The sequence below is a fragment of the Ambystoma mexicanum genome, chromosome 5p, assembly GCF_040938575.1.
Source record: "Ambystoma mexicanum isolate Mex_15411 chromosome 5p, UKY_AmexF1_1, whole genome shotgun sequence".
Classification (NCBI taxonomy): domain Eukaryota; kingdom Metazoa; phylum Chordata; class Amphibia; order Caudata; family Ambystomatidae; genus Ambystoma; species Ambystoma mexicanum.
Window position 1 is genome coordinate 841,268,588 of NC_090930.1, and position 16,199 is coordinate 841,284,786.

Consider the following 16,199-nt stretch of genomic DNA (forward strand, 5'->3'; position numbering starts at 1 on the left):
GAGGTTCAATGATGCGAGTTAATACCCAAGTTGAGCAAGTATCACAACATCATTTTCTGGAAAATTGATATTGCTACTAGTGAAACAAGTGATGTGGTCCGCAATGTTCATATTTGGCTTCTTAATTGGTGGTGCGACAGATGTCCTTTACAACAAGTTTCGAAGAACACATTCTGTTAGTCATCTATTGGGCACCTGTGAAATGTTTGTTAAAATATATACTGGAAACCAGCTTTTAATTCCAGTGGCCAGTTTAAACTTTTATAAGGAAACATAAAATTGGAAGTGATGGTGTGAAGTGTGACCAAGTCACATTGAATCCTCCTTTCAGGTTTATTGGGTCTGGGGACCAGGATGAATTGGTGCCACTATTTTGTGGATAATTGTTCCACAACTTCTTTTCTGATCCTCCAATATTTATGTCCAGGGGTGGGAATTTATCACTTTCCTGCTCTGGTGTTTTTTTTTTGTTTGTTTGTTTTTTTAAATCGGAATGCGAAATCATTTACAGCAGAAACGTTTCTTTGATATGTACTAGCACATTGTAAACGTGGGCTTTCCTGGGCTCCACCTCCCCCTCAAGTCCCTCTCGTTTCCCGTCATCGTAGGTATTTATTTATTTTAACATTTGTAAAGCGCACCAAACAGTTAGGCATCAGAGCGCTGGTTACAAGTAAACGGTACATCATACAGAAACAAAAAAGACAAACAACGTAGACAAGAGCATGAGGATCAGATGCATCTGGGCCTTAATTGTCTTAAGGAAGCAAATCCATGGGTGCAGCTTCCAGAGAAAACAGTAGAGTCTTAAGGTGTCGACGGATGACCCAGTATGATTGTTAAGCTCTGAGTTTGTGTGGAAGGGTGTTCCAGTTTTCAGCAGCAATAACCGGGAAGCTTGTACCCCCAGCTCTTTTCAGTCTGTACCTCAGGGGAATCAGGCGGTTGGTGTAGTGTGAATGGATGGGTCTTGATGATTTGTCGTGTAGTTTTTGGGAGAGATATCTGGGTGCAGTGTTTGTTATACATTTATGAGTAATGACAAAAGTTGTGAACAGAAGTCGCTGTCGAATAGGGAGCCAGTGAGCATTTTGCCTTGCTGCTGAGATGCGCTCTCGTCTGGAGATGTTCAGGGCAGCCCCAAGAGTATTATTCTGAATGAGCTGCAGTTTGTTGAGGTTTCTGGCCAAGGTGCCTGCCAATAGGGCATATCAGTAGTCCAGTCTTGATCCTAGAAGTGCCCTAGCAATCGTGAGGCAGCTGTTAGGAGATAAGAATGGACTTCAGGCATGGATACGTTTTGCCATGTGAGCAGCCGAGGAGGCAATCGAATTAGCCTGCCTGTTTAGAAACACTGTAGAGTCTAGGTACACGCCTAGCGTTTTAACGGTGTTGGACACTGGAATGGTGTTTCTGTCAATGATGAAAGTTTTGTATTTGGAGTCAAGTTTGTTGAGGGTAGTGTGGGATCCTGTCAGGAGAATTTCCGTTATTTCATTATTAAGGCATAGCATGTTTGTAGCCATCCAGGCTTGGATGATGAGGTAAGTGGAATTCAGGGTGTGATAATGGGTAGATAATGTTCAAAGCTTCCAGCATAGATATTTGCTGTTGTGGGAAAATTATCCCTTTTCTCCAGCCACCTTTTGCAGGCTTGCACCACATGAATCTGTCCACACGCAAGCACCTTTGCAAAGAGATTGATTTGGGACCGCTGTGCTATTGCCAATTTCGACACTCTCTCTTGCAACTAGAGCACATTTTCCAACTGACTTGCGGTTGAGGAACAGGCATAATTACCTAGTTCCTGGAATGCAGTGGTCTGGAGTCAGCAGGGAGACACAGTGCCACGCTGCAGAGACCATGGGCCAGTTCAATCCTTCCAGCTGAAGTCAAATGACCAATGACTACCAGTTACATCAAAACAACAATCAGCTACAGCTGATAGTGATAAGCCCTGACATGAGAGGGCAAATCTCTGCAAGGGAACAGGCAGAAAGTGGGAACAACCAATTATGTTCTTAGAAAATAGGCATACTGCTCAAGAAACGATTGGAGTGGTTCTTCGCCAATCAAACTAATCAATAGTGCTATAAAGAGCTCAGCAGAATTTGTCATGCAATGGGGAGAGAAGGAGTAGGAATTGGAGAGGAGGAGCAAGGCAAAGAAGCTGTCTGCTACAAGAGCTGCAAGGACCAGGAGGATAACTCAGGCGCAACACACTTGTCTTGGAAACAAGAGAATGCAAATCAACACGAGTTTACGAGTTCAATACCCAGTCCCGAACTTAATGGCAAGACTCCGGCATGAAGTCAGATATAAACAAAAGAAATTGGATTTTTTTTTTTAACAGCTGCTGCCGGGAGCAGCAATGTAGAGAACAGACCCCTTCATCACTTATACCAGAGCTAGAACAAGGAGTAACCAAAATCCAGAAGCATACCAAGACGAAACACTTCAATTGGCCCAAGAGGCAGACCTCCTCAGAGGGTGGGAATATTGGACCTCTGCCTTATAGGAGAAACCACTGCCCGGGAGAGCAGCCTCTTTCTGGGAGGTGATAATATCACAGCCTAACAAAGTCTCTAAACAAGAAGGGAGTAATACTCTCTTATAAGAGCGAAGGAAGCATGTAAAGTTTAATATCTCAGCCGGATGTTTAGAAAAGATGGCTTGCATACTACACAAACCATAGTAAGGTACGCACACAGATATATAACATTTATATATATTTGTGTGCATATCTTACGATCTGCGTACGTTTTAGGCCACGCCCCCACAAGCCACGCCGTAGATGAGGCCCCCCCTCGATTTCTTACCCCACTTAAATCCCTGCCCATAAGACATGATGCGTCTTGGTCTGAATGCTGGTCTGAAAGGCACATGGCTAGGACTTCCTATACAGATGATGTAAGCTGCGAGCAGAGGTTGTATGTCAGCGAGGCCTGGGCGGCAGGAGCTGAAACATTAGAAACATCGGGAATCCAGACAGCCTGTTTTAGACCAAATGCTGGCACTTTATCCATTTTAAACCAGCGCAGACTTTCTGAACTCTTTTAAGGATATTATTCTTCAAGGTCAAGGGTCATTCTATAGTTCACATTTTGAAACCAGCCATCATAGAAATCTTATAGATTACTCGAGTTTTTAGAGCTTATATAACTAACACCATTTTACAGCATCATTAAAAAAAGTTGTTTTTCAAACCAGTAACTATTAGCATGTTTATAAACAACTCCTTTAGAAGCCCTAGGCGTGTATTTGCGTTGAAAAACATTTTCATGCTAAAAGTGCACATATAGGTCAGTGTTGCCCAGTAAAACGTGTCAATGTTTCAGAAACTAAAATGAAGCATGTGTAGAACCCTAAACCAATCTTTTTCCATGATGGGAATTTCTTGATCCACTTTCCAAAAACAAGATTTGCTGTAAAAAACATACCTTTTCTGTGATATAGAAATTTGTTCCATCTGCATGCTGCAATGCATAGTTTTCGTGATTTGGAAGTGACCACCTGAAAAACAATGACGCCATTAGAAACATTGCGTGTTTTGTAATGTAACAGTCAATATACACCATTTAATGGCCATCAGTTAAAAAATCAATACCTGTTTTAAACAAAAGACTATACGTGCACACAAAATACATTGTCATGTTATGCCCCTGAGATAGATCTATGTGCTGATGAATTAGAAATAACTATTTGTTTTATTCCTGAAATGATAAAAAAGCCTATTTGAATCTTCAATAGCTCCAAACACTTTCAGTAACGCTCAGCATCATGAAATATAGGCCACATAAAACATAAAAATGTCTGTCTAAATGATCTGACGCTAAAATCCTGAACGTTTTTAGTAATAACGTTAGTAGTAACGCCAAAAACAAATATGAGGACACCCAGAGCTTTTCTTTGCTAATTTGGCAACATTAGATCTAAAGATTCTACGCTTCAAGTCTGCAAGCATTGATTCCATATACAAAAGTTGCCATAATAACTCAAGCTATCCTTAAATATGCCCTACGATTATGTTTTATGTTATTTTAGGGGATTTTATATTGCGCCAAATCACCACTATAGTTGCTGTCTCAGAGCACAGGCTTGTCCAGAAAAATTTGGCATATTGTGCTCTCATATTGTGCGGACGAAAGTGGAACAAATGTGGTTGCTGTGATGTTGGAGGTTGAGCTATACAGTTTTTTTTTCCACTGCTACTGACCAAAGGAGGAGCTACTAGACTCGGCTCTGCAGCCTACCTATAAAGATCCCACTCCAGCGCGTAGCGCGTCGTGGACGAAAGTGGATCAAAAGTTGTTGCTCTGGTGTTGGAGGGTGAGCTGTGCAGTATTTTTTCCATTGCTACTAACCGAAGGAGGAGCTACTAGACTGGACTCTGCAGCTTACCTATAAAGATCCCACTCCAGCGCAGAGCGAGGCGTGGATGAAAAGTGGTTACTGTGGTGTTGGAGGTTGAGTTGTGCAATATAATTTCTATTGCTACTGACCAAAGGAGGAGCTACTAGACTAGATTCTGCAGCTTACCTATAAAGATCCCACTCCAGCGCATGGTGCGGCGCGGATAAAAGTGGATCAAAAGTGGTTGCTCTGGTCGCTGGTGTCCTGAAGTAGCTGGAGGCTCCCCGTGATATTGACAAACAATTGCTGCATTCTGTGAGTATCTCCACAACAGATAAGCCATACGTGCTCACTCGCACAGGAAGGATTAACTGTAGGTGGCCGCCGAGGCTACTGAGTGTTTAGGGCAGAGTGTTTGTGCAGCTGCTTGTCTGTAACAGAGAGTGATTACAGCAGTAAAGGCATGCTGAGGCAGCTTAACGTCCTCGGGTACGGATTGTTTGCTCAGCTACTTGCCTGCAACGGATAATCTGGTAACTGTTATTTATACAGTAACAGCAATAGTAGAGACGAGCGACTCGAGAGGGCGTGGACCTCTTTTCGTCTGCTTACGTGACATTGAAAGTTATTATACCCTATTAAGGGACTGTGTTTAACACAGAAATGTGCAGGGCATTGTCAATAGGTTGTGTTTTCAGAGTGCCAGCCCAAAGGGGGTGACTGTTGGTCGTTACAGCCTTTGAACCCTGGCTATTGGTAATAAAGAAGAAGGTGGGAGGAGACGAAGTCGCATTAATTTAACGGACCCCCAAACTGCGGTTCCAGACTTCTACTGCCCTTCACACAGGGTGACTGCGGGCCTTTGAACACGAGTGTACTAACCCTCAAGTGCCGTTGAGGCAGAGCGGCTACTGTGTTAAAGTATAAGCCTTTTGGAGTCTACATTAATACATTGTGCCTTTGTTTCAAAAGGCGGTAATGTTGAGAAGCAAGGGTTTGACTGCAGAGCCCACTTCAACCTTACAAAATAACGATAAGCCCATGGAAATCCAGGAAAGGGGTGAGGGATCAAACCTGGAACAGATGAATGACCCCCGCTCCCCAGTTGGGCATGGCAGGGTCCCTTATGGATGAGAGTGAAGAAGCTAACAAAGTTTCAAATACAGGGTTGAACATTGCAACTGAAGATCATGAGCCTGCAGCACTTGTATTAATTTAGCAGGCGGACCCCATATTGGGGGTTATAGGTAACATTAACCAAGTTTTGACCAACATTGAAGGAAATATAGGAAGTATAGTGAGTGGTGATATGATGCAGGGGGGAGACTTGGTTTCTGATATGTCTATTTTGGCATCAGCTTTTTCCCATGAGTTGGGGAAACGTGCAAGGTTGTCTTTGGACTTTAAGGCCAACCAATGTACCATCCCAGAATCCCCCGCTCGAGATTTGGGACTTATGGAAATAATGTTGCACCAACCAATAGAAAGGGAGGGTCCAAGGGTGATAGGCCAGGCTTGGACTGGTGGGGATTCACCAACACTGCTTGACGAGTTGTCCTTACCAATTCTTGCCCAGCTTCTTGATTCCATGGACAGAGGGTACGACTCTCTCAACTTTGAAATACGTGCTCTTAGACAGATTTTGAGGGAATTGGTTGGGAAGGTCCATTTCTTGGAGGGGTACATAATTGGTACTACCAACCAAAATGCAATTCTCGCTACAAAGGAAGTAGAAGATGTGGAGGTCGAGCCCCGGGGAGGCTTGGTGATAGATAAGGAGGTGGTGGTGATGGAGTTTGCCAAGCCCCTTGGGGTGGCAACTGATCAGCGCCAGCAAATGGAAATTATGATAGATGACCCGCTCCTGCCAGTTTCCGTTCTAGGGATGGACCATGATTTGGCTAATGTAATTGTATGTAGCAGCGCTAAGGAGCCAGTGCAGCCAGCCAGAGGTCCCCCCGATTAAAGCTAAGTTGGTGCCACAAAATAAAAAGCAAAACAAATGAAAATAAATACATTGTAAATTACCACCTAAACAAAACAATTTGGGATCCCGTAAATTCTTGGCTAAATTAAGAGTAGAGGCTAACAAGCAAATGGCAGCAGTAAGAGCATTTCGAAGGGATTGTGTCCTCCGACGTAGTCCTCATCTTAGATATCTCCTTCCAGCTCTGCTGGCCTCGGAAAATTTTTTCTTTAGAGGGCGCTGCGCGTCGATGTCCTCCGAGTCAATGTCCCTCGACAGCCGCCGTATCGACGTCGACGTCATCCTGGCTATAAAGGCCACGCGCAGCGTCCCTTGCTCAGTTCCGTTTTTCCGTGCTTACTCAGTGCCTCGGAATACCGTTGCTCAGTTTTGTCAGGTTAAACCCATTTACCTCGAGTTATTCGATACCGTACTCGATGGCTTCTTCGTCGGAACTGACAACTCCTCGATCCGGCTTCAAAAAATGCCGAGATTGTGGGAAAAAGATGTCGCTGACTGACCCTCACAGAGTTTGTCTGTGGTGTTTGTGAGCTGAACACCATTGTTCGGAGTGCGAGCACTGTATGTCCATGACAGCTAAGGCCCTGAAGGAGCGTAGGGGGAAACTGGAGAAAGGTAAGACTTTTAAAGCTTCTTCTTCGTCGACGAAGTCGAGACATTCGTCTCCTCGTCACCATTCGCGCTCCAGATCTCGGAGTGGGTCTCATCACTCCTCGAGATCGAAGCACTCGAAGAGGAGACGTCGAAGATCCCCTTCTCCGTCTTCCTCTTCCTCTGTTTCGCCAAAGAGAATCCCGTGCCCCACGAAACATAGTTCCCGGGCTGAATGGGAGGAATTCCGCAAAAATATGATGCGCGTCTTCGAGAAAGCGGCCTCGACCCCCTTCAAGACTGCCGAGAGCGATGCTCTGGTCGAAAGACCCGAAGGTCAAAAACGCTGCGAGTCGTAGTACCCGGCGAAGGAAACCTCTCGAGTGCGTCACGAACCCTCGAGTAGGACTATGACCTCCAAACCTTCCTCGAAGGTTCCGTCGACGCCGTCGACGAAGGTTCCGTCGAGGTCGATGTCGATGTCTTCGACGCCGTTGTCGAAGGGACCTTCGACACACGAGTCTGTCGACTCGACGCCAGCTTCGACGCCAAGAAAAGTCACGGTTACGACACACCCAGTGACTATCCCCAGGTCCTCGATGTCGATGACTTCGAGATTGTCGAGCAGAATCCCAATTCTGTCGAGGTCATCGAGGCCTCCGCCTTTGTTTTCGACGCCACGCTCGAAGCCTTCGACGTCGACGACATCGACGTTTTCGAGGCCGATTATGACCAGTTCGGCACCCTCTGCCTTGGAAATGGGGTTTACACCCTTTATGAGTTCAGAACAATTGAGAACTATGTCCTCAATTATGGAAGAGGGTGAAATGTCTGAACAGGAAGACACATTTGAGTTGCAGGGACCTGTAACCCCAATTAGAGAAGAATTTTCTTCTGAAGAACGCAGGTTAAAGGATCTTCATGATTCCTTACATGAGGCAAGTGGGTTAGACACCTCCCCTGAGGTGGAGTTTGCTAGGCCAGACCCGGGGAAGCATGCTGAAACCCCCTATAGAGCCTTAATGGCCAGGATCACAGAGTTTATGGGGTGGTCTGCACCTTCACAATCTTTCCAACAAGATGACCTCACAGATATTCTTGACAAAGGCCCACAGGAGGATCCTGTGGTGCCTTTTCATAAAGCTCTTCAGAGGAAGATTATGACGAACTGGGAAACCCCAGATGTCGTCCCGGCAGTAAATAAAAAACTGTCTACAAAGTACAGGGTATCCTCTACAGACCCGGAGTTTTTGTCAAAACACCCATCCCCAGAAAGTCTGGTGGTACAGGCAGCATCCTCTACCGATGTCAAGACGGCTTATCCTACCGTCCCACAGGACAGGGACGATAAAAAATATGATGCTATGGCAAAGAAAGTTTTTTCGGCATGTAGCATGGCGTTAGAATCTGTTAATGCTACTTGCACCCTTGCTAGATTCAGCCATACACTTTGGGAGTGTGCTTCTACAGCGGCTGACTGCATCCCGGAGGGAGAAGAAAGGGATGTGTTCCTGAATATCATACAGGACGGTAAAGACACTATGTGCGAATCCCTCCAGACGGGCATTGATTCAGCTGACAGTATCAGCAGAGCAATGGCGGCAAGTACAACAACCAGGAGATTCGCTTGGTTGAGAAAGTCTGGTTTTGCCCCAGATGTGCAAGCCAGGCTCTTGAACATGCCATTCGATGGCTCTTCTATGTTCGGGAAAAAGGCGGATGACAGTTTAGAGAAACTGCAAACTTCAAAAGCAGCAGCAAAATCCCTAGGCGCTGCAATCCGTCAGACACCTTTTCGTCCCACAGGAACCTCTGCGAGGGGCAAGTCCTTTCGCTTCTACTCCGCATTCGGAAGAGGTAGAGGACGACCGGCTCAAGGGGGACAAAGAAGAACTACCCGAGGTGGATGGGGTAGATATTCAAAAGCCGCAGCAACAGCAGGTGCCTCTTTACCATCGGCATCTGCATCAGCCGCCCCAAAACCACTCTGAGGACTTCCCTCACAGGACACCTGTAGGAGGCAGGTTGACTCAACATCTGGCGGTATGGCAGGCTATCACGTCAGATGCTTGGGCATTGGAAACAGTTGCCCAAGGTTACTGCCTGCCTTTCCTACGTATACCTCAGAGTCATCCACCGGGGATCAGCTCTCAGAAAGCTCCAGATCCGCTCCTCTTGCAGGAAATTTTGGACCTGCTAGAGAAAGGTGCCATAGAACCGGTACCTGTAGCGGAGAGGAACAAGGGCTGGTACTCCCCTTACTTTCTCATTCCAAAGAAAGACGGAGGACTGAGACCCATCTTGGACTTGAGAGAATTGAACAAATTCCTCAGGAAAGACAAATTCAAGATGGTCACTCTTTCTCAGATCCTCCAGGCCCTTCAGTTCCAGGACTGGTTAGTATCTCTGGACCTTCAGGACGCTTATTTCCATGTGCCTATCCATCTCAAACACAGGAAATACCTGAGGTTCGCAATTGGCAACTCTCACTATCAATTTCGAGTGCTGCCATTTGGGCTGACCTCCGCCCCGAGGGTCTTCACCAAGTTAATGTCGGTAGTGGCGGCAAGTCTAAGGGGGGGAAGGGATTCACGTCTACCCCTACCTGGACGATTGGTTGATCAGGGCTGTTTCTTCGGAACAAGCTCAGATCCAGCTAAATCACGTGTGCCACTCCCTTCACAGACTGGGCTTCTCCCTCAATTTAAAGAAGTCACAAATGATACCATCGCAGAGACTCCAGTTCATAGGAGCGATCCTGGACACTTCCCTGGGAAAAGCCTCGCCACCAGAGGTGAGGGCTCAAGATATTCTACAGATGGTTACCAAGTTCCAACATGCCCAACGTCTCCCAGCCTTCGACTTTTTGAGGTTGCTAGGCCTCATGGCATCCTGCATTTTCCTAGTGCCAGTGGCTCGCCTGAGAATGAGATCCCTCCAGTGGGCACTGAGGACTCAGTGGTCACAATTCTCAGGGAGAATGACAGATCTTCTTCAGGTTCCCGACAGGGTGGCTCGAGACCTTCAGTGATGGGCCTGTCAGGAGAACATTCTGAAAGGAGAACAATTTTGGCAACCCTGGCCGGAGATAACAGTAGTCACGGATGCCTCACTCACGGGGTGGGGAACCCACGCCAACAACTTGACCATCAGCGGTCGTTGGTCTCCATCGGAGTCCAGACTACATATCAACCTGTTAGAGCTGAGAGCCATCAGACTTGCACTGAAGGCGTTCCTGCCAGCTGTACAAGGGAAAAACGTCCTGATAATGACGGACAACACGGTGGCCATGCATTACCTCAACAAAAGAGGAGGCGTAGGATCACTACCCCTGTGCAGAGAGGTGACGCAGCTCTTGTTTTGGGCAATCCAAGAAGGAATCTCTCTATCGCCAGTTCACCTAGCCGGATAGAAGAACTTGACAGCGGACGCTCTGAGCAGGCAGAGCACAGTCTCCCACGAGTGGGAGCTAGCTCAGGAAGTCCTTCAAGAGATCTTTGCCCTTTGGGGAACCCCTCAGGTAGATCTGTTCGCCACCAGCCTCAACAGGAAATGCGATCTGTTCTGCTCAATGGACTTTCCCCCGAGAGGAGCTCTGGGAGACGCGTTCATAGTGGACTGGGAGTTTCCGCTTCTGTACGCGTTCCCACCGGTCCCTGTCATTCCTCAAATGATCAGGAGGTTGAGAAGATTCCGGAGAACCATGATCCTAATTGCCCCGGATTGGGCCAGGAGAACGTGGTACCCGGACCTTCTAGACTTGTCCATATGCCCTCCAATTCGACTTCCACTCAGAGAGAACCTTCTCTCACAAAAGGGAGGTCAGGTTCTCCATCCAGACATCAAAACCCTCAACCTTCACGCTTGGCTTCTGAAAGGCTGAGGTACAAGGATTGGGACCTCCCTGATGATGTTATGGAGGTGTTGCTTTCGGCAAGGAGGCCAGCAACAATGTCTTTATACCGCTGCCGTTGGAACTGATTTTGCAGCTGGTGTAGAGAACAGAATATCGAACCTTTTTCATGTGGTACACCAATGGTTTTGTCCTTCCTACTATATTTGGCAAATTCAGGCCTTCAAGTTGGCACCATTAAGGGCTATCTCGCAGCGCTATCCATCTTTAAGCGCACTGCGCAAGAACAATCCTATTTCAAGTTACCCTTGGTAATACAATTTCTAAAGGGGTTAACCAATGTTTATCCCCCAAGACCATTCCAAGTTCCCCTATGGGATTTAAACTTAGTCCTAACTTTCCTGATGGGCACACCTTTCGAACCACTCCATTCTTGATCGTTAAGATTCCTTACCCTTAAAACTGTTTTATTAATACATCTGCTAGAAGGGTGAGCAAATTACAAGCTCTTTCTTGTAAACCCCCTCACACTATCTTTCACAAAGACAAAGTTGTCCTGCAAGTGAAGCCTAATTTCCTCCCAAAGGTGGTTTTTGAATTCCATATCACTCAGAAGATTACCCTACCATCTTTCTATCCTCCTCCTCATCCGGGGAAAGAGGAAGAGAGGTTACACAGGCTAGACCCTAGAAGGGCTTTAAGTTTTTACATCAGTAGACTAGCCAGGATAAGACAGGCAGACCAGCTGTTTGTAGGTTACACAGGTCACAAGCTGGGGTTACCAATAACTAAGCAGACCATTTCCAGATGGATCATTCTAGCCATTCTGGAATGTTATAAACTGGCAGGGAAAGAGCCCCCTCAAAACCTTAGGGCTCATTCGACCAGAGGTATTGCAGCTTCATCGGCCCTCAAAAGATGTGCCGGTTAAAGACATCTGTGCGGCCGCTACATGGTCGTCTGTCCATACCTTTACACGATTTTACAACTTGGATTCCTCCTCCAGTCAAGAGACTAGGTTTGGAAGGGCTGTACTACATTCTATTCATCAATAGAAGACAGCATGAAGTCAGTACTCCCTCCTCCAATAATAGAATACTGCTATGGGAGCCTATCTAAGATGAGGAATACGTCGGAGGACACAATCCCTTCGAAGAACAAGTTACTTCTTACCTTGTAAAGTTCTTTCGACGGGATGTTCCTCTAACGTATTCCTCATCGACCCTCCCATCCATCCCTGCAGTTCTACTTCCCTTGTTGTTGCAGCTTACGCTCCTTCAGGGTGATTAGTTTAGTCCAGAAAGAATTATTTTGGGCTACAAAACGGAACTGAGCAACGGACGCTGCGCGCAGCCTTTATAGCCAGGATGACGTCAACGTCGATACGGCGGCTGTCGAGGGACATCAACTCGGAGGACGTCGACGCGCAGCACCCTCTAAAGAAAATGTTTTCCGAGGCCAGCAGAGCTGGAAGGAGATATCTAAGATGAGGAATACGTCGGAGGGACATCCCGTCGAAAGAACGTTACAAGGTAAGAAGTAACTTGTTCATCTTGAGTGAAAGAAAAGAGACTTCTTTAAGTGCAAGAAAGCTACTAAGCCATTGGAGGAAAGTTAATTTTTTCCATTAAAGCAACATTTCAGTTTACCCGAAAGAGGGGGGGACTCAAGATAAGGCAGGGAGTGAAGAGGATCAGGTTACCTTGGTAAAAACAGACCAAATAATCAGGCAAGGGGGGAGGGAAATTTTGTGTTTTAAGGGACTCTGCCCCGACACCATTGTTGGGTCCATCACAGCTTAAGATGGTGGAAGTGGTAGAGTATAAGTTGTTGGCGTGGGTGGTGGAAGAAAAGGAGAAACTGTCTTCAATATTTTCAAAACCGGTCCTAGTGGTTGATCATGCTCTGGCCCAGAAGAGTCGGGATGTTCTCTGTGAATTACCTGTGCCTCTGTCTCGTATATTAGAAGAACAGAGTTCAAACAATTGCTGGTGGACACTGCCCCTTCCTTTAATCCTAATTCCAAGGTCTGTAGACCTAATACACAGTTAAGAGGCAAGTTCAGGAGGAACAGATTTGTATCTATTTGAGCCGGCTTTTTGAGAGCTGTAAGAGGTACCCACTGAATAGGCATTATATCTTGTCTCTGATGTATGAAATCCCTAGCTTGAGGCTGGTAACCACAGGTGACATTATTTTTGTCGAATCCCTTCACAAAGATTACCTAGATGTGGTAAAACTTTAAGGTCACACATTATCAAAAACACTATTTTTGGCTCAAAATGAGCACTTCCTGTCACTGGGGTTTGAAGTGGTTGATATAGGCACCTCAATAATTTCTAGGCTATCCCGAGTCAACAGGGAACAAAAGGCAAAGATGGTGGGTCGTACTTTGCCCATCAGGTTGAAGCGAGAAACCCTTGGGGATATGGGCCAAAGGCCCCACAAAATTAATTATAAAAATAATGGTTGGAAACCAGTCCAAGAGCTGAGGGGGGAGCAAGGACAGGTTACGAATCCCAATTGTCAAACTGGGTACTGGCCTCCTGGAATTCTAGAGGCTTCAAAAACATAATGAATAATCTGGATTTGTTCATATCCTTTGACATAATTTGCCTGCAGGAAACCTTGCTGCTGGATATACCGATTATAGAAGGTTTTCATGTGGTGCATATTGAATCACTGCAAGGTATAAGAGGGAGGCCTTACGGTGGCATTCTGACAGCAATAAAGCAGAACCAGGGTTTGGCTACCCATAAATCTCACTCTGATGGGAGGGATATGTTGGTATTCTTGTTGGAATGGCAGGTGCCTGGTAAATTGCTTGTGGTAAATGTTTATTTTGAAGCCCTTGCTGCCCTCTCTTACTTTCCTGGGGGATTTACCTGAAGAAGGAGTCTCATTAATTGTTTTAGGTGATTTTAATGCAGAATGCCTGGATGACTCTTGGTATCCGGCACCAAACAGGTTAAAAACATCTAGGGAAGCACGAGATAGGGGTAAGAGGGTTTGGCAAGACTTAAAGGAATGGTACCTCTCACTGCTTAATGGTCAATTTCCAGGGGACATACTGCCGAGCTTTACATGGCATAATGGCCTTTGGAAGTCTACCTTAGATTATGTTTTTGTGTCTGCTGACCTCTTTCAGAAGGGTTAAACGAACACTCATTGATGTCTTGTGAAATTGCTTTGCCCCTGAAAAATCAAGTGATGAATACACCCCTTATGGTTCTGATAAACCTAAGAAACCATGTAGTTAAATGGTCCCCAAAGATCAAGGGCACTTGACAATGAGATAGGGGGGTTATGTGCTAAAGGAATACGTCTTTTTTGCTCCCCGGGAGGGTTCTCCTCTTGTATAACATCGGTATTAGGTGGTCTGATGACGAGAAGAACCTTGGCCAAGAGGGCGGTGATGGTGGGGTGTACCCATGGATTTGATGCCCAGGTTCAGGAACGAAAAAAAAAAATGCAACTTGAGATAAAGGAGGATTCCCGGGGATGTTTTGACGACATTCGTATGGCAAAGCAGAGGTACAGGAATTGGTTAAAAGGTCGCACATTTCTAATGAGTATGAACAATGCCGAAAAAAAGTTGTCTTGTATGCTGGGTAATAATATTGGTAGGTTTTGGCAATTAATAAAGCCACAAGGGAGGGATCAGTCTTTGCAAACCCAGGTGATATCAGAGGCAGTCTAGTTAAAGTATTTTATTGATCTCTATGTAAAGCCTGGATTAAAACAGGACACTGTGCTGCGACAATCCGGTTGGAAGGGGGCTCTGTGCTGGAATCTCGATGATATTGCTCACTTGATAAAAGTGAGCAAGAAATCAAATTCTCTCGGGCTCGATGGCCTTTACAATTTGACCCTCAAATCTAATGTGCATTTATGGTCTCAATTACTGTCCTGTCTGAGAGTGTTTTGCTTAAAACGGAGTTACCAGAAACTTGTGCTGCGGCACTCATAGTCCTGATTTTTAAAGGGGGGACAGGTCATCACCATTGTTCTACAGACCAATATCATTTTTGGATGTATCTAATAACATTTTTGCCAAAATGATTTTAAAGCAACTGCAAAATTGGGCAAGTTACGCCGATTGCCAGGACCCATTCCAGAGGGGTTTCAGGAAGGGCATGGGAACCTCCTTGAACTGTTTTGTTTTAGCATTGCTTTCTGGCCAGGCAAAGGCTCAAGCGAATCCAGCATACCTGGCTTTTCTGGATATAAGCAAGGCCTTCGACCATGTAATAGGGCAGTTTTATGGAAGTGCTTATACGATAAAGGATGCCCGCTTCAACTGATAGGGATTTTGGAGGCTCTCCATTTGGGCACAAAGATTAAAGTGAGTCTCGATGCCCACGGATCCTACACATGCTGGATAGAAACAAATCAGGGTTTGCACCAGGGTTGTGTCCTGGGGAAGGGTATAATAGCTTGTTGGATCCTAGTAAGGACAAATCCCCCGATGTTAGGGGAGGTCAAAGTCCAGCACTTAATGTATGCAGATGACATTGTCATCTGCAAAATTACTCCAATTGGTCTACAGAGAGCTCTCCATGCGGTTGAGGATTTCTTGGGCAATTTGGACTTCTCAAACACGGAAAAATCAAATGTATTGGTGTTGAATCAGGAGAGGTCCAAATGGGGAAACATTTCATGGAATTTGAGGGGTTGTCTGTTGGAGGTTCGTCAATAAATACAAGTACTTGGGGTCATTTGTATATGATAAAAAGGGTGGAATAGACCCGGAAATTGACCTCAAGGCAAACTTTATGGCAGCGACAAGCCAGCTTCTACTGTTTGATTGCAAATTTGGCAGATTTTCACTGCTGCCGGCATTGAAACTGTTCAAGCAGCAAATTGTCCCACAAATCAAACCAGAGATGAAGCAATCTCCTGGTTAAGATTAGAAGCAAAACTATGGAGAAGGGTCCTGCGACTACCGGCCTCAGTGCCACTGGCGGGGATACTGTATGAACCAGGGCAGCACCCTATTCAGAAATTGACAGGGGGCAAGCTGCACATTTTGTCAAGTATTTTGTCCCCACCTGCTGCTTCCCTTTTTATGAGTCTTAATGATGCTTGGCACAAAGGTTCCTGTAAGGTTTGGATGGAATCGGGGGCTGATTGTGTGCAAATGCTGGCGAAAATCGAGGCCTTAACACAAGACCTTATTAGGACCCCACACAGAGAGAAACAGAAACTTTTTAGACGTGTGGATTCATCTGAGAGAGGAGTTGATGAATTATCAGTGTTTTGGTGATCATTTTCTGTGGACGACAAAGAGCTACCACACTGCTGCTCCACATTTGATGAAGCACCCGTCAAGGCTATTTAGGAAGCAAATGCTGAGACTAAAGCTAAACCTTTTCCCAACTATGGAAGTTCTAGGCAGGCGGACAAATGTGCCCA

At 45.8% G+C, this 16,199-nt stretch overlaps 1 protein-coding gene across 4 annotated transcripts in view; it reads right to left on the reverse strand.

Annotated features, from left to right (window-relative positions):
• The window catches only part of ELMO1 (engulfment and cell motility 1), a 2,216,232-nt gene that overhangs the window by 1,546,942 nt on the left and 653,091 nt on the right, over positions 1–16,199 (reverse strand). For all 4 annotated transcript variants that reach the window (XM_069613266.1, XM_069613267.1, XM_069613265.1 and 1 more), the window contains exon 5: positions 3,441–3,513. In XM_069613266.1, coding sequence (XP_069469367.1) covers positions 3,441–3,513 — 73 coding nt within the window. The remainder of the gene's footprint in view (positions 1–3,440; positions 3,514–16,199) is intronic.